General features: G+C 44.0%; 1 protein-coding gene across 5 annotated transcripts in view; it reads left to right on the plus strand.

Moving 5' to 3' along the window:
* ltbp1 (latent transforming growth factor beta binding protein 1) overlaps window positions 1-22,669 on the plus strand; it is a 383,746-nt gene that overhangs the window by 127,887 nt on the left and 233,190 nt on the right. For all 5 annotated transcript variants that reach the window (XM_041215598.1, XM_041215616.1, XM_041215607.1 and 2 more), the window contains 3 exons: window positions 10,393-10,611; window positions 13,189-13,466; window positions 19,662-19,764. In XM_041215598.1, coding sequence (XP_041071532.1) covers window positions 10,393-10,611; window positions 13,189-13,466; window positions 19,662-19,764 — 600 coding nt within the window. The remainder of the gene's footprint in view (window positions 1-10,392; window positions 10,612-13,188; window positions 13,467-19,661; window positions 19,765-22,669) is intronic.

Consider the following 22,669-nt stretch of genomic DNA (forward strand, 5'->3'; position numbering starts at 1 on the left):
CAGGGTGGATGTGGAGAGTCTGTTTCCTCTTGTAAGAGAATCTAGAACTCGGGTTCACGGTTTAAAAATAAGGGGTCGCCCATTTAAAATGGAGATGAGGTGAAATTTTTTCTCTCAGAGGGTCATGAGTCTTTGGAACTCTCCTCCTGAAAAGTCAGTGGAAGCAGAGCCTTTGAATATTTTTAAAGCAGAGGTGGATAGATCCTTGGTAAGCAAGGGGGTGATAGGTTATCAGCGGTAGGTGGGATGGAGATTTGTGTTTACAATCAAATTAGCCACAATCTTATTAAGTGGCAGAGCAGGCCCGAGGGGCTGAATGGCCTACTCCTGCTCCACTTTCACATGTCGTATGTCGTTTGTCATATGTTGTAAATCTTACCTTGTACATTTCTAAAGCAGAATGTTACAAAGCTGCATGAGACGCACCACACCTGACTTGTCAAAACTAAATCGTCTTTTGACAAAACAGAACAGAACATTGCCATCACACTCTTAGTTTTAACACGTGCTTCATTCCGAGTTTGTTTTTCATTTCACTCTCCCCTCATGTGTCTTTCCAGGTCATGCTTCAGTGAAACCCTAGAAAGTGGCTGACCTGACCTGTTCATGGTCAGTGCTGTTCTGAAACCGACTTCCCCTCCTCTCCCATCCACCCACCGCCTGCCCCTCTCACTGCATCCCATGTAGAACCTTTGTGGATGTTTTTTTGCTGCTGGTACATAATGAAAATGCATAATGATAATGTTGACATATAATGTAAGGGGAATCGAGCATAAAGTAGTGAAGTGTTGCTACAGCTGTACAGGGCCTCAGTGAGGACTGTGTATAGTTTTGGTGTCCTTACTTAAGAAGAGATTTAACTGCATTAGAAGCTGCTGACTGTTGCTGGGTCAAAATCCTGACACTCTCTTCTTAACAGCACTGTGCATTTACTCAAACCACATTGACTGCAGTGGTTCAAGCAGGCAGCTCACTACCGCCTTCTCAAGCCAGGGACACCCACATCCGATCAACTAATAAAAAGGAAGATTCACTCGAACTGATTCCTGGGATGAAGGGGTTATCTTGTGGGGAAAGGTTGAGCAGGTTGGGCCTATACCCATTAGAATTTACAAGGATGAGAGGTGATCTTGTTGAAACATCTAGGATCCTGGTGGGAATTAACAGGGTGAATGCTAAGTGAATATTTCCCTTTATGGGGGAGTCTAGAACTAGGGGACATGGTTTAAAAATTAGGGGTCTCCCATTTAAGACAGAGATAAGGAAAATATTTTTTCTCAGAGGGTCATTGGAATTCTCTTTCCCAGAGAGTAGTGGAGGCAGGGTCATTGAATATATTCAAGGCTAAGTTAAATAGATTTTTCATTGTCAAGGAAGTCAAGGGTTATGGGGGGAGATGGGAAAGTGGATTTGAGACCACAATCAGATCAGCCATAATCTTATTGAATGGCAGAGCAGGCTCAAGGGGCCAAATGGCCTACTCCTGCTCTTAATTCTGGTATTCTTGAATTCTTGTATTGATAGAGTTCAGGTCGGAGGTTTAACACAGGAAAGAGGAAGGATCAGCAGTTGTATGGGGTATCAAAATGTATCAACACAAACTTTGTATGTAACACCTTCAACATAGTAAAACGTCCTAAGGTGCTTCACAGAAGCATAATCAAGCAAAGTTTGACACTTGAGCCATGTTAGGAGATATTAGGACAGCTAGCTAAAAGTTTGGTCAAAGAGGTGGTTTTAAGGAGCATCTTAAGAGAGGAGGAGAGGTTTAGGAGGGAATTAGGCTTAGGGCTCAGATGGCTGAAGACACAGTTGCAAATGGTGGCGCCATGAGAATCAAGAATGTGTAAGATGCCAGAATTGGAGGAGAAAAGGTATTTTGGAGGGTTGTAGGGAAGTTATGGAAGTAGGAAGTGGTGAAGTCATGAAGGGATTTGAAAACAAAACTGAGAATTATAAAATCTTGCCAGACGGGGAGCTAATGCAAGTCATTATTCCACAGAGCTGCTCTTTGGTGGATCAACGGGCTTCTCCATTGTGGTGTTCTGATGCAGTGTTCCAGTGGTAGGGCTGGGCAGTGGGGCATGTGGGGAGGTGTGCGGGCAGGCTGAGAATTGGGGCTTGGGGTTTGGGCCCTGTCAGCTGCTTCTCTCCACTCCAGCTCTCCTATACCAGGGCATGGTGGAGAAATCCAGGTAGGGGGAGGTTGGACTTGGAGGAGGGTGGCTGAATGGCGATTCAGGGCATGAGTGAGTGGGGGCTGAGTGGGGAGGGAAGGAGGGCACATAATTGTGTGCAAGAGAAATAAAAATGTGTCTGTAAAGGTTGTCTATGTCTTCCAGCTTTCAAACACCTGGAGATTATTGTATGTGGCTCTAAGGTTCAGAAAGTTTGGCCAGCCCTGATTTAGGTGGTAGAAGTCACAGGTTTGGAAAATGAAGGACCCTTAGTGAGTTGCAGCATCTTGCAGATGGTACATGCTGTTGCCATTTTGCACCAGTGGTGGAGGGAATGTATGATTAAGGTGATGGATGTGGTGCTAATTGCCTGGGCTGCTTTGTTCTGGATGGTGTCGAGCTTCTTGGGTGCTGCTGGAGCTGCACTCATCAAGGCAAATAGAGAGTTTTCCATCACATTCCTGACTTGTGCCTTGTAGATGATGGACAGGCTTTGGGGAGTCAGGAGGTGAGTTACTCACCACAGGATTCCTAGCCTCTGACCTGTTCTTGTAGCCACAGTATTTGTATGGCTGGGCCAGTTAAACTCCAGTCAATGGTAATTCCTAGGATGGTGACAGTGGAGGATCAGGTTATGGTAATGTCGTTGCATGTCAAGGGGACATTGTTAGATTCTCCCTTATGGGAGATGGTCATTACCTGGCACTTGTGTGGCATGAACGTTACTTGCTGTTTATCAGCCCAAGCCTGTATGTTGTCCAGGTCTTGCTGCATGTGGATACAGAGAGCTTCATTATTACCTGAAGAGTTACAAATGGAATTGAAAACTGTGCAATCATCAGCGAACATCCCCGCTTCTGACCTTATGTTGGAGAGAAGGTTATTGATGAAGTAGCTGAAGATGGATGGGCCTAGGACACTACCCTAAGGAACTCCTGCAGCAGTGACCTGGGACTGAGACGATTAACCTCCAACAATCACAACCATCTTCCTTTGTGCTAGGTATGACTCCAACCAGCAGAGAGTTATCCCCTGATTCCCATTGACTCCAGTTTTGCTAGGGCTCCTTGATGCCACATTCGGTCAAATGCTACCTTGATGTCAAGGGCAGTCACTCTCATCTCATCTTGAATTCGGCTGTATTGTCCATGTTTGGACCAAATTTGTAATAAGGCCTGGAGCTGCAAGGCATTCCAATGCAAAGTTCCAGGGCAGCATTTTGGTGAAATAGATCAATGTGGTGATCCAGTGGGTGTTCCAGTGTAGTGTTGCAGTGGGTGTTCTGTGCAGTGTTCCAGTGGGGTAGATCAATGTGGTGATCCAGTGTGATGTTCCAGTGCAGTGTTCCAGTCAGCTGCTTAACTTGTTTCACTGCTTTCTCTTCTGGACCCTGCAGCTTTTTAATTTTTTTTATTTATTTGTGGGATGTGGGCTTCGCTGGCTGGGCTGTCACACTGATCATGGCCAGTATGAGGACAACAAGATGAATTTTAGTGACCTGCTCAGTTAGACACAGGAGGTCGTTCTGCAAACTTAAAGAATTTGCTGTTTTGAAACCAGATTGTGTTGTTACTGCATCCACTAGGTACATGAGTGAACTCATGCTAACCACTGGGCGAAAGTATTCTGATGAAAACTTTTGACTCAGAAGAGAATGGAGTAACTTCGTAACAGTATGTTTTAAATTCAAAGCGTTTTTGGAAGAGTATTGACTTCTAACAGTTTCTGTCCCTTGCTCTTTCTCCTTCTTTCCCCCTGTCTCCCTGACTGTGCCTATCTGTATGTTTCTGCCAGTCTCATCTTTTGTGTACCCTCTCTCTCTCTCTCTCTCTCTCTCTCTCTCAAAAAGTAGGATAACATGAATGTAAGCAGAATATTTATCTTGGGCTATGAGTAAAGAACCAGAGAATATGAGTGGGACTAGCTGGGAATCAGAATGAATACGCTTCCTCACTAATCTGTGGAACAGTTCCTCAGCCACAACAGTTAATACAGTGTCAATTAACACCTCTAAAAACAGCTGGATAAATACCCGCTAGGAACAGGTTGGGAAAGTAAACATAACCTAAGGTGATCAAATACTCCAAGGAATGTGGTGTTTCCTGAACCACGGGGACTATGGCCACAGAAAGCAACTCGTCAGTGACTGATAGGGCAAGGATGTGAGGTTAGACAGATTTTAATTAGTCTGTTGCTGAAATTACCTTTGTCCAGATGAAGAGAACTTTGTGGGAGGTTAAATTGGACAGAATCAAGGCGAGAGCAAGCTGTACACGAGTGCTGGAACGTTTTTGTGCAATGTCATTTTTTTTTAACATTTCTTCTGTGGGGGTTTTTAATGATGTTGAATCCCTGTGAGCTCAATTTGTAGACAAAACCACAGTCATCTCAACTGTTTAAGTATAATTACTTAAAAAAGTAATGACCACCAGAGTGATTAAAATTTTATATATTTAAATTGCATAAATGTATTTTTGAAGTATTCTATATCTAACAGGAATGGATCCAAACCCTGTTTCTTTTTTACCATTGCGCATTCTCTAAGACTTGTTATCCTTCGTTAGATTTTGACACAAGCTGAAACAGTACAACACCTATCGTCAGATCATCAAATTTCTATTTTTTATTCATTCATGGGATGTGGGCTTCGCTAGCTGGACCACTATTTATTGCCCATCGCTAGTTGCCCTTGAGAAGGTGGTGGTGAGCTGCCTTCTTGAACCACTGCAGTCAATGTGGTGTAGGTACACCCACAGTACTGTTAGGAAGGGAGTTCCAGGATTTTAACCCAGTGACAGTGAAGGAATGGCGACATATTTCCAAGTCAGGATAGGGAGTGACTTGGAGGGGAACTTCCAGGTGGTGGTGTTCCCATCTATCTGCTGCCCTTGTCCTTTTAGAGGGTAGTGATCGTGGGTTTGGAAGGTGCTGTCTAAGGAGCCTTGGTGAACCCCTGCAGTGCATATTGTAGATGGTACACACTGCTGCCACTGTGCATCGATGGTGGAGGGAGAGAATGTTTGTGGATGTGGTGTCAATCAAGCGGGCTGCTTTGTCCTGGATGGTGTCAAGCTTCTTGAGTGTTGTTGGAGCTGCACTCATCCAGGCTAGTGGAGAGTATTCCATCACACTCCTGACTTTGGCTTGTAGATGGTGGACATGCTTTGGGGAGTCAGGAGCTTAGTAATTATACTTTGGATAAGTGTAGGATTGTAGCTTTAAGGATAATCCTGTGTTGTAAGATCATGTGATCTATGTAAACCAATGTGTTAGCAACACGTGCTAGCAACACACGGAACCTCTAGTAGAGAGTTTTTCTTTAGTTATGGAGTTTGATGCACACATGTAGTTGCTGCTGCTGTCTTGTAAATAAAGTTAAATGTTTCCACTAAGAAAAGTTGTCTGAAGGACAATTCTATAACAAACTGGCGACGAGGATAAATAAGATTCGGTGCTGTACCTTGTCCAGCGATTGTATCTAAGTTCATTAAAAATAAAAGAAGATATACTCATCTGAAATGTCACAGTTTGGCACAATCAATCCCTTTGAGCCAGCCACAGACGATTGATCTCAATGTATAGAATATCTTTTGTTCTTCTTTCAAGCAAACAAAATAACGGGGCAGGAAAAGAGGATAGAGATTCTCCTGAGTATTTGTGGGAACAAGAACTACAGCTTAATTTAAAGCTTGACAGCCCCATGTGCCCCAGATTCAAAGACTTTCAGTGAATTAGTAGACCTCGTTAAGGGACATTTTCAATCCAAGCCCTCAGTCACAATGCAGAGGTTCAGGTTCAATTCACAGAATCGAGCCTCAAGGGAGACATTTGCTACCTGTGTGGCGAAATTAAAACAACTAATGGAATATCGTGATGTCAGTGAAACTCTGAATGACATGCTCAGAGATCGTTTAGTACATGGCGTACAGGAAGGCACTATTCAGTGAAGATTGCTGGCTGAAGTGAAACTTGATTTTAAGAAAGCGTTAGAAATAGCACTGGCAATGGAAAGCACTGTAAGGGATTCACAAGCAATTCAAGGAGCGCAAAATGGTGCTGTTCTCCTAGTTGGGCAGGAACAGTCAGCCGAAAGTGGTGTGAAAAGTTGGGAATTGGCTGCGAAGTGGGAAACAGCCCCGCTAACCGGAAAATGAGAGGAAACAGCTTAGCAGCAAAATCGAAAACTAATTTTCATTGACGTGGAAACAATCAGTCTCCTAGCAACTGGCAATTTAAAAAAGTAGCATGTTATTTTTGTCACAAAAGTGAACACATAACGAGATAGTGCAAAGCGAGATTTAAGTAGGCCTCCAGACAACAAATGAAGTCCAATGGACTCTATAGTATAGAAGAGCCAAAAACAACCAATTCTGACATTTATTCATTATTCAACATGTAAGTTGGGAAGACAGAGCCAATTATTGTCACAGTGCAAGTGAATGTTAAATTCTTAAAAAATAGAAATAGACACAGGTGCTTCCACCACTGTAATAGGAGAACACACTTTCAAATATTTAAATAAAGGCAATCAACCATTAAATTTGGAACAAACATCTGCCAAGTTGAAAATGTACACCGGCGAAGAAATCCAGGTACAAGATATCACCAGAGTAACAGTTCATCATTGACACCAAACAGCACAGCTACCCATGATGGTATTAGAAGGTAGAGGGCAAAGCCTTCTAGGTTGAGATTGGTTGAGGGAAATTAACCTTGATTGGTCAGTGAGATTTCAAAAGGAAGCAGGAAGAGTTCCTGTCTTGAGAAAGGAACAAGGCAAGGTACTTCAGAAAGAGCCTAGAGAGTGCAAGGATTGCAAAAGGATGAAAAAGGAGTGTGTAGACATTCAACACCCTGAAGAAATGAAGACTGTCTTAAAAAACGATATGGAAGAACAGCAGAAGAAACCTAAGGAGACATTGCTGAATGACAGAATTCAAGATGAAGCGAGTGAGCTTCGCAAAGAAAAGGAAAACCTGTTGAAAGGCTTTCGCACACTAAAAGAATCCCTCAGGTCAAAGTTTGTGCCTGTGAAAAGTTACGAAGAGAAACAGGAAGAATTTAACACCTCTCTGAACAAACTGAAGAACCAAAACAAAAACAAAAATACCTGGAAAAACTCAGCAGGTCTGACAGCATCTGTGAAGAGGAACACAGTTAACGTTTTGAGTCCGTATGACTATTCAACAGAACTAAGGAAAAATCGAAAAGGGGTGAAATATAAGCTGGTTTAAGGGGGGGTGGGACAGGTAAAGCTGGATAGAGGGTCAGTGATAGGGAGAGATTGTCATAAGATGTCATAGACAAAAGGACAAAGAGGTGTTGAAACTGAAGAACCAGTGGGCAGAGAAGACACAGCATTTCAAGTTTCCAGGAAGAAACCAACAGATATAAGAAGAACTGAAGAATTAGCTGAATGAAACTGAAGAGGTTTTGAAAGCAAAAGTCATAGAACTTTCCAAGATGAACGTAAATAATGAAATCATGAGTAGCTCAACTACTGAACTAAGACAAGTTGAGATTGCATCTGAGAGATGTCTGGCTGACAGTGAAGTCAAAAAGAAGGCCCAGACTAAATTCTGTGGTAAAAAGAAGACATGTGGAAAGAGGATGCAGAATTACTGGTGAGGTGCCGTCTTAGGACAAGACTAAGCCTGATACTTCCCGATTTGGAGGGGCAGGTGGAGAAAAGTCAAAGGAACCAAAAAGCATCTCATGATTTGCATAGTCGTGAGCGACAATTTACTGTTGAGAAGCAATTTATGTAAAGAATTTCAGTGGGGGACCGAAGTGGTTACTTGGCAAAGTAAGCTCTGTGACCAGACCATTGTCATACCACGTGGAAGTGGAGGGCTGGATCAACCGTAAGCGTGTGGATCATTTAAGAAAAAGGGAGATACCCCAACAAAGTGATGTTCCACTTGAAACCATTGCTGAACCAGTGGTTCCTGTTGAAGTTGCTCAACCAAAGACAGACATGCCCGTTGCCTCTGTCGGAGTGAAAGACACTGAACTGCATGTACCTATGAGGTACCTGATGTTAATATGGTTCCATAGAATGTGGTTCCTGCCAAAGAATTGGAAGTTGTGGAGCTACGATGTTCCACACAGATCAGGAAACTACCTGAAAGACTGAACTTGTAATTTCATGGTCTGTGTAAATATTGTAATGTCATAAGATAAATATCCTTGTAAATACAACATGTACAGAAAAGTTAAAGGGGGAAGAATGTAGTAATTATAGTTTGGCTAAATGTAGGATTGTAGCTTTAAGAATAATTCTGTGTTGTAAGATAACATGATCTGTGTAAACCAGAGTGTTAGCAGTGAACCTTGACAGAGGGAGTTCTTCTGTAGTTATGGAATTTGATGCACATGTGTAGTTGCTGATGCTGTCTTGTAAATAAAGTTAAATGTTTGTACTAAGAAAAGTTGTCTGATGATCAATTCTATAATAGGAGGTGAGTTATACAGCGCAGGATTCCTAGCCCCTGACTTGCTTTTGTAGTCACAGTATTTATATGGCTAGTCCAGTTCAATTTCTGGTCAATGGTAATCCCCAGGATGTTGATACAGAGAGATTCAGTGATGGTGATGCTATTGAATGTCAAGGGGTGATGGTTAGATTCTCTCTTGCTGGAGATGGTCATTGCCTGGTACTTTTGTGGTGCAAATATTACTTGCCACTTGTCAGTCCAAGCCTGGATATTGTCCAGGTCCTGCTGAATTTGGACATGGACTGCTTCAGTGTCTGAGGAGTCGAGGATGGTGCTGAATATTGTGCAATCATCAGTGATCATCCCCACTTCTGACCTTATGATGGAAGGAAGGTAATTGATGAAGCAGCTAAAGATGGTTGGGTCAAGGACACTACCCTGAGGACCTCCTGCAGTGATGTCTTGGAGCTGAGAAGACTGATCTCCAACAACCACAACCATCTTCCTTTGTGCTAGGTATGACTTCCCCCTGATTCCCATTGACTCCAGTTTTGCTAGGGCTCCTTGCTGCCACACTCGGTCAAATGTGGCCTCGATGTCAAGGGCGGTCACTCTCACCTCACCTTGGGAGTTCAGCTCTTTTGTTCTTGTTTGAACCAAGGCTTTAAAGAGATCAGGAGCTGAGTGGCCCTGGTGAAACCCAGACTGAGTGTCAGTGACAGGCTATTGCAAGTGCCGCTTGATAGCACTGTTGATGATCCCTTCCATTACTTTACTGATGATCGAGAGTAGACTGATAACGCGGCAATTGGCTGGGTTGGAATTGTACTGCTTTTTGTGTACAGGACATACCTGGGCAATTTTCCACGTAGCTGGGTAGATGCCAGTGTTGTAACTGTACTGGAACAGCTTGGCAAGGGGCGTGGCAAGTTCTGGAGCACAAGTCTTCAGTACTATTGCCGGAATATTGTCAGGCCCCATAGCCTTTGCAGTATCCAGTGCCTTCAGCTGTTTCTTGATCTCAGGTGGAGTGAATCGAATTGGCTGAAGACTGGCATCTTTGATGCTGGGGACCTCTGGAGGAGACTGAGATGGACTATCCACTTGGCATTTCTAGCTGAAGATTGTAGCAAATGCTTCAGCCTTATCTTTTGCGCTGATATGCTGGGTACCCCCATTGTTGAGGATGGGGATATTATTTGTGGAGAATCCTCCTCCAGTGAGTTGTTTAATTGTCCTCTACCATTCATGACTGGATGTGGCAGGGCTGCAGAGCTTAGATGTGATCTGTTGGCAGTGCGATTGCTTTATTAGTTACTCCGCATCTTCAGATATACATGCAGTAATTCTGGCCTCTTGCACATCCTTGATTTTCCCCACTCCTCCAGTGATGGCTACGCCTTTAGTCTAGGACCTAAGCTCTGAAATTCCTTCCTTAAACCATTCCCCTTCTCTAGCTCTCTCTCCCCTTTAAGACGCTCCTCAAAACCTACTACATTGACCATGCTTTTGGTCACCTGTCTTAATATCTCCTAATTTGGCTCTGTGTCAGTTTTTTTAATCTGATTTCGCTCCTGTGGAGCACCTTGGGCATCTTAACCACATTATAGGGTGCTATATAAATGCAACTTGTTGTCGTAAAATCATCATGACACATAACTGTCTGCAAGAATCTATGGTGCTGAAGATCGTATGACTGAGAAAAGGCTGGGCTGAAAACATTGTTGTGCGGTGATGAATTGCTCCATTTCCACTTACTGTCAGGTTTATCTTTTCAGTGGTCTGCCACTTGCCTTGCATGAACGGAGGACAGTGCACTTCCAGGAACAAATGCCAGTGCTCTCCTAGTTTCACCGGCAAGCTCTGCCACATCCCAGTGCAGCCTTCCAATGGCCAACGGCAGCAGTATCAGCAACCTGGCAAAGCTCCGAGCTCTCCGGTAGTTCATTCTACACACACATTGCCTCTGTCAGTCGGTGGAAAGCCTGGCCTACAAAGTGAGTTCAATTTTCCTTTAATCTCTCGGGAGTTTTTATGTGTGTTTTCTTTCTACTGTCTGCAGGTAGCTTAGCAACGTTACGACAAAAGCAGTGAACTTTTGAACAGTTTATTTTAGTGAAGTTGTACAATCCTTTCAGGTTTAATAATAACGCTAACAATTGAGTCAGAAAATATGAAAGCAAAAGAAATCCACTGTCTTCATGCCAAGGAGAAAAACAAATCTAACGTGAATAGATAAATGACAATGGCATGAATCAATTGAGCCAAATGGCCTGTTTCTGTTCTGTAAATTCTATGTAATTCTAAGAAGGGATTTTATATTCCAAGTTACAATTCATAAGGAATATAAAATAGCATAAATTTTTCCACCATTTTCTGTTTTTTTTTCTCTTTATTGCGAGGGGTTTGGAGTTTAAAAATAGGGAAGTCTTGTTATAAACGTACAGGGTGTTGGTGAGGTGGCACCTGGAGTACTGTGTACAGTTTTGGTCCCCGTATTTAAGGAAGGATATACTGGTATTGGAGGCAGTTCAAAAGAGATTCACTAGGTCGATTCCTGGGATGAAGGGGTTGACTTATCAAGAGCGGCTAAAGAGGTTAGGCCTCTATCCATTAGAGTTTAGAAGAATGAGGGATGATTTTATTGAAATGTACAAGATCCTGAAGGGTTTTGACAGGGTAGATGTTGAGAAGATGTTTCCATTAGTGGGGGATTCTCAATCTAGGGGACACAGTTACAGAATAAGGGGACACCCATTTAAAAATGAGATGCGAAGGAATTTCTTCTTTCAGAGGGTAGTGAATGTCTGGAATTTTCCACCCCAGAGAGTTGTGGAGGCTAGATCACTGAAAGTATTTAAAGAGGAGGTAGATAGATTTTTGAAATATCGGGGAGTCGGTGGCTATGAGGAGCTGGCACGGAAGAGGAGTTGACGCCTGGGGCAGATCAGCCATGATCTTATTGAATGGTGGCACGGGCTTGAGGGGCTGAATAGCCTACTCCTGCTCCTATTTCTTATGTTCTTTCCCTTGGACCTTCTCTTCTGAGTGATTTCTAAACCTTCAGCTCTTCTTTGCATTTTCATAAGCGCTTCTTAACAGAATTTTCCAAAGATAAGTTCAACCATGTTTTCAACAAAACTTGACAACGAGCCAAGCAAGGGCCAGGATTTTATGGTCCCTCCTGCCTAGCAAAATATTACAGTGCAGCCCAACTGAATGGAGATTTAAATGGCTCACCACATCCGTTGAAATCTTTTGCTCAACACCTGAGTGTGGACCCAACCGGGAAGCTGTAGCAAGTAAGAAGTTCAGCTCAGGGTAGGTGGAGGTTGATTGGGCTGCTGCTGTAGGTAGGAGCAGAGCACTCAACAGCCCACCGAGGTGTGCGCAGGTGCAGGGCGTCCGGGGATGAGGAACTCAGGAGAAAATTCTTTCACCGGAGAGCGGTTAGGATGTGGAACCTGCCACCGCACGATTAACTGAGGCGAATAGCATAGATGCATTTAAATGGCAGCTCGGTAAACACAGAAGAGAGAGGAAGGAATAGATGGATATAATGACGGGATTAGATGTGAGAGGAGTCTAGTGTGGAGCATTAACACCAGCACAAACCAACTGGGACAAATGACCTGCTTCTGTGGGGTAAATTTGATGCAATTCTATTGAGCTTCTGCCTGACAACCGAGCCTTCTTTTAAGAGGCTGAAAGATCTGCTGCGTGTTTCCAGCATTTTCTGGTTCCTGTTTCAGCGTTACAAATCTTTCTTTGTTGAGCTCTGCAGTTGCCAATTAATGATTCTAGAAAGCAGTATAATCAGACCCAATCCAGGTATTGCACAATATTGTGACACACTTTGTGAGATTTTCCAACAGTTTGAATAATAACAATACTTAATGCATGAACTTGTCAGCAAATTATAATTAATTAAGGAAACCTACGCCAAGCAGCACAGGAAATAAAAACCATGCGAAAAAAGTCAGTGGAATAAACCTGTTGCAAATTTTTATTGCTATTGTGTTTTGTTTCTCTTTATAATATTTTGATCTTTGGAGTTTTTGTCACCGTTTTTGCATTTGAAATTTCTCCACTGGTATCATCATGTTGTCAATCACACCTATTTTCGCAGTTCACATGTTCCTGTAGGTGAAAGCTAAACAGCTGTGGCTGCTGACAATACAAATCAACAATAATGTCTTGCTCTTCTGATAGCGTAGTGTAAAATGGTGTGGTACAGGGAGGTATTAAGTTATATAGATTCCCAGAAGGTTGCAGATCTGATTCCTGGTCTGAGCTGCATTCGCTAATGTCAGTAACGTAACACTCCTGTGGATGTTATATAACACACTGTTTATATAGAGGCATCATCCTCTTGGGTGTATTGTTATGCAAAATGCTGTTTTACAGAGGTGTGGTACTATATGTATACTATATATATATGTATGTATATATGCACTGTATATATATTTACCTTGAAAGTAGCTTTTATACAGGTAGCAATCTATATGGAAAAATGTTTCCCACAATGCTTACTCACCAGCCTTATGTTTTGTTTTTCCTTTCATACAATATAGTGAAGTTCCCTCCTAACTTAGTGAATATCCATGTTAAACACCCACCTGAGGCAAATGTACAGATCCACCAGGTTTCCAGAGTGGACAGTTCCTCCTTGGGACAGAAGGTGAATGGTGTCAAGCCGAACCAACAGCAGATCACTTACCATGCTCCGAGTCCTTCAGTACCTCACGTACCAAATTCTGTCTACACTCACCATCAGCAAGTTCGTACTCATCACTATCCCAGAACACAAACAAAGTTAGGACGTTGCTTCCAGGAAACTGCAGGTACACAGGTGAGAAACTATGGGCTTATGGCTTGATTCTTTGTTAGCTCTTCAGCAAATGTTCCGTCATTGGATTTAAGTACTCAATGGTAAACTTCCAGGATAGACGCCACAAAAATGGACCCTTAGGCTCTTCACTAGATGGCTAAACAACATAACATAAATAAAGGTTTCTGTAGAGGCAGTGGTCTCCATTAGATGCTGCAATTAAAAGCAGCTGATACATTTACTTCACTAGAGCCATCTTTATGTAATGCATCACCTCTCATCCTTTCAATCTATTTATACCACAGATCCTTCTGTTATTAGGTTAAATTCAAAGGCATTTCAAGCACGTTTACTATACACGGTGAATTCCTGTTAAATTGTATGACAGACATTCCACCTGCTGTTGTCAACCATTAATGATTTCTGTTAAGTTGATGCACTTAATCTTTAGCCAGATTATCCAGTTGACACGAGTATTCAAATGGATAGGAGCAAGAAGATATTTAATACTAAAACTTTGGCTGGAATCTTGTTGTCTCGCTGGAGGTGAGCTTGGAGGCAGAAAGGGCATTTCCTTAGGTGGGATTGTGCATTCTGGAACTCCGCCACCTTCCCACCTCTACCAGAATTAAGTTCTGGATGAGAAGGCCCATGGTCGACTTTCCTACCCTGCCACCAATTAAGGCTAATTAATGCCCACTTCAGGGCCTCAACCCACCACTGCTGGTATTAACCCAGCTGCAGGCGGGCCTGCCTGCATGCGCTGTGAACGACTGGTAAAACTGTGCGGCCAGCTTGTCACCTCCAGGGGCGGGGGTGTGTCCCCTGATCAAAGGCCTGATTGTGGAACTGGAAGTATGGAAGGAAGGCCCGCTGAGAGCCACACCCCTGCCCTTGCTACCTATCCCCCTGCACCCCTCTCCCTGCCAGCCTCCATTCCCCGCAAGACCATCCCGCACGCACCCACACACACACCCCCCCCACCTCCTCCCCCCACCGCCCCCCCTGCCCAAACCGTCACACTACTTCCCTGTGGCCTGGGCCTGCGATCCTGGGACTCCAGTGCCTGTTGCTCTGGCAACCACCTCAGCCTCCCCAGCGGCACTGCCAAGCAAAAGAGCTGTCGGTTTCTGATTGGCCAGCTGCTCTCAGCAGGCAAGACTTCTGCACCCGGGGTCTTCATTGGTGCTGGCCTGGCCACTGCCTGATTGACTTGTGGCTCGGTGGGCCTTCCTGAAAAGAGACAGCGTGGGTCTCTCGCCAGCTCTCCAGCTGGCAGGCCAGGCCCTCAATTCCTCAATATATGTAAATATATTCCTTTGTTTTATGTTGGGATTGAAAACTGATTTTTGTGTGACTCTTTTGCTGAAAAATAGTTTCGCTCCAATTTTTTTCTTGTGTAAATGCAGATGGCTTTGATTCATGTTCAGTGGAATTCAGCCTCCAATCCTCCCCACTAATCCACCTCTCACCTGTCTTTTAAAAATGTTCTCAAAACCCATCTCATCAACCAGGCTTTCAGCTGCCCCTAATCTCTCTCTTCCTGGCTCATTGTTTGTTTTCCTTACACTTGTTTATGAAGCGCCGAGGGAAAGTGCAACATAAATGAAAATTATTGTTGCTTATTTTCAGCCTTAGTGTGAACAGTTAATATGTAGTGAAATTATGTTTTACTTTTACTTTCCCTCTGCTCTGCAAGAGGAGGCGAAAAAGAGAGGGTGTGAATTTATGTTCCGCGTTGCTATGTGCTGTCAGCAGTACCTTTACTACTTTGGAACCATTCTCCAGGTTGTAACTGTATGTAAATCCTCTTATCACAGACTGGGTTCCTTATGAAAGGGAATTAGAATGCACGCAGTCATCAACAGTGTGTTGCACAATGTGTGTTAATTTGATCATTTCTTAATTCTCCCCAAAATCGGGAGGTGATTCCTCTTCTAAGAGTGAAGTACTGTGGATGAGGGAAATCTGAAATGTGAACAGAAAATGCCTGAGATACTCAGCAGGCCAGGCGCCATCTGTGGAGAGAGAAATAGAGTTAACGTTTCAGGTCTGTGACCTTTCATCAGAGCGGAGGATATCTCTTTTTGTTCCTTGGCTTTCTTTTAAGTCTTAAGCCTCGTTAAGTAAACAGGGCCTCAGATCATTTCTCGGTAAATGATCGACACTAAGCTTTTCACCGCAGTAGGATCTTAAAGGTAAAATTCCATCCTGTGCTAACTTCTTAAATAAATTCAATGACATCAGTGTACACTGGTTGACTGCTGCTTAGTATTTACAACCACATTTTTGCTAAGGGTCAAATTTAGCCCCGCCTCCTAAATCTGCCTTTTCCTAAACTCAATGTGGAGCTTTCCCTCATCGCCATATTTTAATTATGTGATATTTCTTCATGTTCTCCTTGGGTGTGTCTTGTACCTTCCACTTCTGCAGGCTGAGAAGGAAGCTGCTATTAGATCATTGTGAGTGTATAATGTACGGATTACCAATTGCAGGGAAACACATAAAAATAGCCAGTGGAATTGTTACCCTTCCTGATTTTCCATTTTCCTTCCTGTGGGGCAGGGTCTCACGTGTTTGTAGTTACGCATGGGGAGTGTGTGGATAAAACAGGAGAATGATTGACTATTAAGGCACAGGGTGTTACAACAACAACTATACCCCAAGTTTTAATGACGTTTACACGTAGCTTCTCTTCATCACAAGCTAAATTGGTTTCACAAACTAGTATGGCGGGAACAAAAACAGAATTACCTGGAAAAACTCAGCAGGTCTGGCAGCATCGGCGGAGAAGAAAAGAGTTGACGTTTCGAGTCCTCATGACCCTTCCACAGAACTGAGTGAATATTAGGAGAGGGGTGAATTCTCATGCTTGTTTAAGTGATTGCTATAGTCAGCTTTCCTGTGGCCAGTGTGGGCCCTGACTGGATGGGAGAGTTCAGTGCCATGGCTGGACACTCCTCAGTGGTCCCGGTCTTAGATGAGATGGTTACTGGCAGAGGGGTGGAGGAGCTGCTGCCATCATCTGGAGTACCCTGACAGAATCCCCCAGCTGCATGGGGCCGCAGGTCGTCCGCCAGCATGAGGTTTGTTTGAACCTCCCTGCTCACCAGAGGTGGATGGGACACCAGCAGAGCCACTGGGTGCCTCATCCATCTCTCACACTGGCAGTGACCTGCTGACGTCATTGCCATTGTGTGGGCTGGCAGGTCTGAATGCAACCCCAGAAACCTCTGAGTGAGTTCCTGGAGCTGCCTCTCCATGAGAGTGCCGGCCTCTCTATGGAGGATGCTGTGCGTTCCGAGCTCTGGTGCTCACAATCAGCATGGAATCCTCCAACATAGACACCATGGCATGCGGACCCTCAGGGATCTCTGCCTGATCTTCATGTGCATGCAGTTGGACATCCAGCATTTGCCACCTAATAGACGACTCCAGAGGCTCATCATCTGCCTCAGGCGCAGCATCATGCTGGTCTCCAGCAATCCTCCAACTGTTGACGCCCTGGGAACTCTCTGCCTCTGCCCGCTCCTCAGATGAGTGTGATGTGCCTTCCCCAGCGTGCTGTACCATCTGATCCAGAATGCTCATGCCCACCGACGTGCTGTATCTGCGCTGGTGAATAGTGCAGAGGGAGGATGTAGTGCGGGTGTATCTGGCTGCAGATCATCCTCTGATGTCAAGGGAGGGTCCTTCTGTGGTATGGAGGATATTCTGTCTGAGGGAGGGAGAACATATGTAAGTCTTGAGCTGCATTAACTACTTAGAGTTCATGCAGTCTAGTAGCGTCCCAGAATGGACATCTGGCTGAGCAAAGACTTCTGAATGGACAAGACTAAGGGATTAGTGAATTTTGCCTGTCAGAATTACAACCACTGCCCGACAGCTCTCGCCCCCTCCCCCAACCTCTTCCTTGTTCACTGGACTCTTACCCTTCTCTGAAACTCCTGCCCCTCTGCGACCAGTGGGCCTGGGTCCACGCTCACAGACCATCTCCAGGAACTGCTCCTCCGCCTGACTTAGCAACAACAGATTAGGCGACACCACTGCCTGTTTGTCCTCATTCCTGTACATCGTGGCTCCTTTTTTCCTGTAGGGACAACAGTGCTTTCATTAGTTCCCCCTTCCACATGCCAGAACGTTCCATGCTCCCATCCATAGTCGCAGGATTAGGTGCCCATCACATTGTGGCATTTCGCCCTTCGATACATGCCAGCCATCCTGTCTGCTCACAAGCAGCCTTTAAGGGCACAGGAAGATGTGCCAAATTAAGTCCAGGGCTTCACGCCTGAGAGGCCCCAACAAGTGTTGGCGTACACAAAGACATCTCTCCACAGTTACCCACTGACTCAGTGCTCACCCTGGCAGAGCACAGACAGTCATTGAACCGCTTCTTGCTTCCAGGTCCTTCTGACTACATCGTGGTTGCTGACCAGAGATGCCATCTCCATCCATGCCTCTTTAATTACACATGGAGGTGGGGCGGGGTGGGGGGGGTGCTCCTCTTTCCATCTCGCGGCAGCAGTGTCTCCCGACGTGTGCTCACAGCCTCCAGTTGAACCCACAAGCAGCCTTTCCCAAAGCAGGGGTTCGATTGAATCTGGGCACATCCAACTCGCCTGGCACGAGTTCTGGGTTCGGAAGACATTGCTAGTGTTCCAGCCACACTCTCCTGCGCAGTCTATCAATACAGGGTGTCTGCCCCTTTAAAAATTACACCACCACTCTGAAGCAGAACCTCAACACACATCAGCCATCAGGGAGCTCCTTTTAAACGCCAGCCTACAGCTCCATTCATTCTTCCCCCCCACCTCCCCCGTAGCACTGAGTGTGTGTGTGTGTCTGTGTGTGTGTGTCTGTGTGTGTGTGTCTGTGTGTGTGTGTCTGTGTGTGTCTGTGTGTCTGTGTCTGTGTGTGTCTGTGTGTGTCTGTGTGTGTCTGTGTGTGTGTGTATGTGTGTTTGTGTTTCATGCTGGCCAGTAGTTAATTGGCCAGCCAGCACTCAGTCACTGTCAGAAGCCAATCACATCCGCTTCCAGTCTGGCCCATCGCGCTCGCCCAACAACCGGAAAATTCAGGCCAATTTCTCTTGTGGCTGACATTGAAACTAAGACCCACTTCAAAAGTAATCAGTTGACTGTAGCGAGCTTTGAGCCATCCTGAAGGTGTCAAAAGTGCTGCAGAAATGCTCCTTCTTCTTGGTTCAGTGCCAGATTAGCACTGAGGTTGCTTGCTAGGTGTTTCAGGACAACATCCCGGGAATGAGGGAGTCTCAAAGGGCAGGGAGCACAAGCCTGGTATTTGGGGTGCCAATGGACTCGGAGGGGACGGAAGTCTTTGTGGGCATTCACGGCTAAGGGATGACCTCCCAGGGAGCAAGTAGACAGCACAAGTAGAGCTAGAAACAGAGAGCACAGGGTCTGTGAAAAAGATTATTTACATGTGTACATGCAGAATGAAGCCGAGTGAGGGAGGGACCAGTGAGGCCAGTGTTTGGATATACTTTCTTGCACAAGCTTCTCAAGACAGAGCTAGAAGTTCTGGGCAGGATAGACATGAGATGAACAATGTTCATGAATCTAGGTGAGATGCATGAGGGGCAGTTGAAAGATGGGATGGTTAAGTTTCTATTCAGATTTGTTATCCTTTTCCCTGAATTATCATGTTTGTTATGCAATCAGTTCAATTTATTTTAAAGCATGCAGTCGAGTAGATGAAGGATTGTCATGGTAACTGTTTCTTGGAGAAATCCTCCTTGTGTTTGATTTTGTGTACAATTGGTGAGATAACAAATGTAGAAAATAACCCATTAGAAAATAGGCAACAGGCTTGACCAAGCAGAGGAAAGTTAAAAGATATTGAAAGAAGAAAATTGACTGACTGACTTCTGACCCACGTAGCTTTATTAAATAAATTGACAGATTCTTAAATCGCCCATACAGAAAACAGACTTGAAATATTTTATCAGGTTTATGCAACACTTTTCAGCTGCTCCCACAACAATTCATGTTTATCTAGAAGCCTTTAATGTAGAAAACTTTCCCTAGGCGCTCCAGCGTGTGAGGATCAGTAGGGTTTGCAGTGGTTCAGGGCATTCTTGGATGGGTAGGTTGGAAGGATAGTTCTGAACGTGGGATAGATGATCTTAAGGGGTTGTTTGCCTTTGGTGCCTATGGAGAAACTAGAACTAACTTCAGTGTTCTTGACTATTTGCAGTGTGGGAAACCTCTTCCTGGCCTTTCAAAGCAAGAAGATTGCTGTGGAACTGTGGGTACTTCCTGGGGTTTCCACAAATGCCATAAGTGTCCTAAAAAGCCGTGTAAGTGCATTTATTTATTTTAAGAGCAGAGTCATTTTTTTAAGCAGTGTCTTTGCTTGTAAATGTGGCTAAGATTTTACATATCGATCTGTTATATACTAAATTCAATGTCTATGGCACTTAATACAATGAAAACCTCTTGTTAACCTCTCTTACTACTGTTTCTGTGATAAGTATTTTTGGTGGTACTGTGTGACACATGTCAGCTGTTGTCTTATAGTGAGAGTGCATTGCCCTATAATTACTCAATATATTCAATTGTTCAGACTCACAAACATTGCTCAAAATGCTTTCTGTTTTATTTTTCATAAAAAATTTTTCTACAGTAACTGAAATTTCTAAGGTCTAAAATTTGAATATAATTTAAATTACTTTTCGTTAAAAAAAATATGTATTTCACAACAGCGTGTCTTTATTTAAAGTTTTTACTGGGGAGGCCCCAAGCCTTTCCCAGAAGACTGGGCTCTGAATTGGTGCTTTTGCTCAGAGTGGTAACTCTGCATTGAATTTGCATTGTGCAGCCTGTGCAGCTGCATTGTACCTAATTTCCACAAGTGCCAATGTTCAATCTGCTGTAATGATGGGGTGTTTTGATTTACTACCTCGCACATACTGTCCATTAGACTTTCTTCAAAATAACTTTGAAAACCAAGAGGCCAAATTTCATTTTCAAATTTTCTACTGTGAAAAATTATAACATTAGAACAAGGGAGGATGTATGTGCGAGAGACAAATATGACCATGATCTGGCAGCACACCTGTTATAACTTTTATTTTGTTTTCTATAAAATGTAAAAGATGTATTAAACTGTGGAAGAGAGAGAGAGGGAGAGAGATAGGTCTGGATATTAACTGGTTTTGTAGATGGTGTGTACAATATTTCAAACAAGAAACCTGGAAATCCAGGATCCCTAGATCTGGGGTCGGGGGAGGGTGATCTGATCCCGCAAGGCGCAGCTCGTATCTCTGACTTTGTAGACTCTGATCCACAATCCAGTGTGTCTATAAATAGGGGAACAGGGGTCAGGTGGGTTGGAAGAGCTTGGTGGGCTGAGAAAAACATTTTTGCTCCTCTTGACCCATAAGCAGTGCTATAAAGACACTTCCCTTTTACTTGAAGCTGTCTCTGCCTCCCTCCATTTGCCAGGTTTCCTGAAGTCTGGGAAACCCAGCTGCTCACTTTAAAGCACATTAAATTGGTGGCTGCCGGCCTCACATAAAACATTTAAATTGCTAGCCTATCTCCTGTGTGTAGCTCGGCACCCCCTCCATGTTCACCTCCATTAGAAGTGGAAGCAGACAGTTTGGGTTTCAGGTTTTTATAATTTTAACATCTGACTTGTTTTTATGGACTAAAATTCAGACCAGAGATATTAGAGTCAAGTGGAGAAAGGTGAGACGGAGACACAAGCCAGATAGAGAAAGAGAGAGAGAGAGAGACATCTTCTGCCATCTGTGCTTTAGTGACACAGAAGGTCAATGCTAATACTTTACATCTGTGAGACAGAAATGATCATTTCTAGTACTTACATGACAGAGTGAGAGTGAGTGAGAGAGACGTGGAAATGTAGGCTGGTGTGTTCTCTCATTCCAATTTGACTTCTGAAGAAAAGTTGAACTTTGAAAGCAAATACAGAAAAGGAAGGAGAGGAGGGGGAGCAGACAAGTGGAACTAGTGGAGGATGAGCAAAATGCCCATTCCCCACCCGCCCCTGAGTGGGGGAGAGAGATTGGGCATGACAGAGAGTGGATGGAGGGTTAAAAATGAGGTGAATAATAATGGATTAAGAGGCAGAGGATGACGTAGGGATTAGTCTGATAGCTTGAGATGAAGAAGGAGGGTTAGTAATCACATTGAAGGGGTCGGGGGCAAGGAAAAGATTGGTGGGAAGGCAAAGGTGTAGAAGATACACTGGAAACAGGGGAATGGGGGAGAAAGTGTGATTGGAGGAAAGGATGGGAAAGGAGCTACTGACAGCTACATTTCCACGAGGGAAACTTGGTTGCGGTATCACAACGGTTTTGCAATTTGTATTTATTATGGAGATGCCTGCACTGAATTCAGAAATAATAAGTCCACCAAGACTTCTACAGATATTTTTCCCTGTAAAATACATCAGAACAACTGACAGCTCTTTCCCCCCCACATGCTATACAATGTTGCCCGTTTCCTCCCACCATAAAGAGAGGAAAGCCAGAGATATACACAGAATATAACAGAGAAAGAAATAACTGGAAGGGTTAAAGAGAAGCAGCAAAGCAGTGAAAGACAAAAGCCAAAGAGGACAGAGAATGAACAATGCAAGGCATCAGGGAAGTAATAAGAGAGGTTACATTCTCCACTTTATCATGCAGAATACCATGGAAAATCAATTATAGTGGTTGGACAAATTTAATACAATCATTAATGCCTACTGTGCCCTAACGCTGGTATTATCATGAGCGTACGAACACATATCAATATAACTTTTGTCGTTATTTCTTTGACAAGATAATCAATTTCCCATGGTGCTCCACAGGACTTTGTGGGGATTACAAGACAGTGCGAATAGTTTAAGATTCCAACTCAATTTACTTCAGCAGGCTGTATGAGCACACTTTAATTTATTTATGGGGATTGGCTTATGAGGTGCATCTTAAACTCTTAATTGGTATGAATTAGGCTGATTGTCAGCAGCTGTTCAGTTGGTGGCACCCTCTCCTCTGAATCACAAGATTTGGGTTCAAGACCCACTCCAGGACTTTTTTTTAAATTCATTCATGAGATGTGGGTGTGGCTGACTAGGCCAGCATTTATTGCCCATCCCTAATTGCCCTTGAAAAGGTGGTGGTGAGCTGCTATCCCATGTATAAATGTGATATTGTTTTTCTTGTAAGAATGCAAAGGCTGTGAAGTCTGATCTTC

This window comes from Carcharodon carcharias, chromosome 2, assembly GCF_017639515.1.
Source record: "Carcharodon carcharias isolate sCarCar2 chromosome 2, sCarCar2.pri, whole genome shotgun sequence".
Taxonomy (NCBI): Eukaryota; Metazoa; Chordata; class Chondrichthyes; order Lamniformes; family Lamnidae; genus Carcharodon; species Carcharodon carcharias.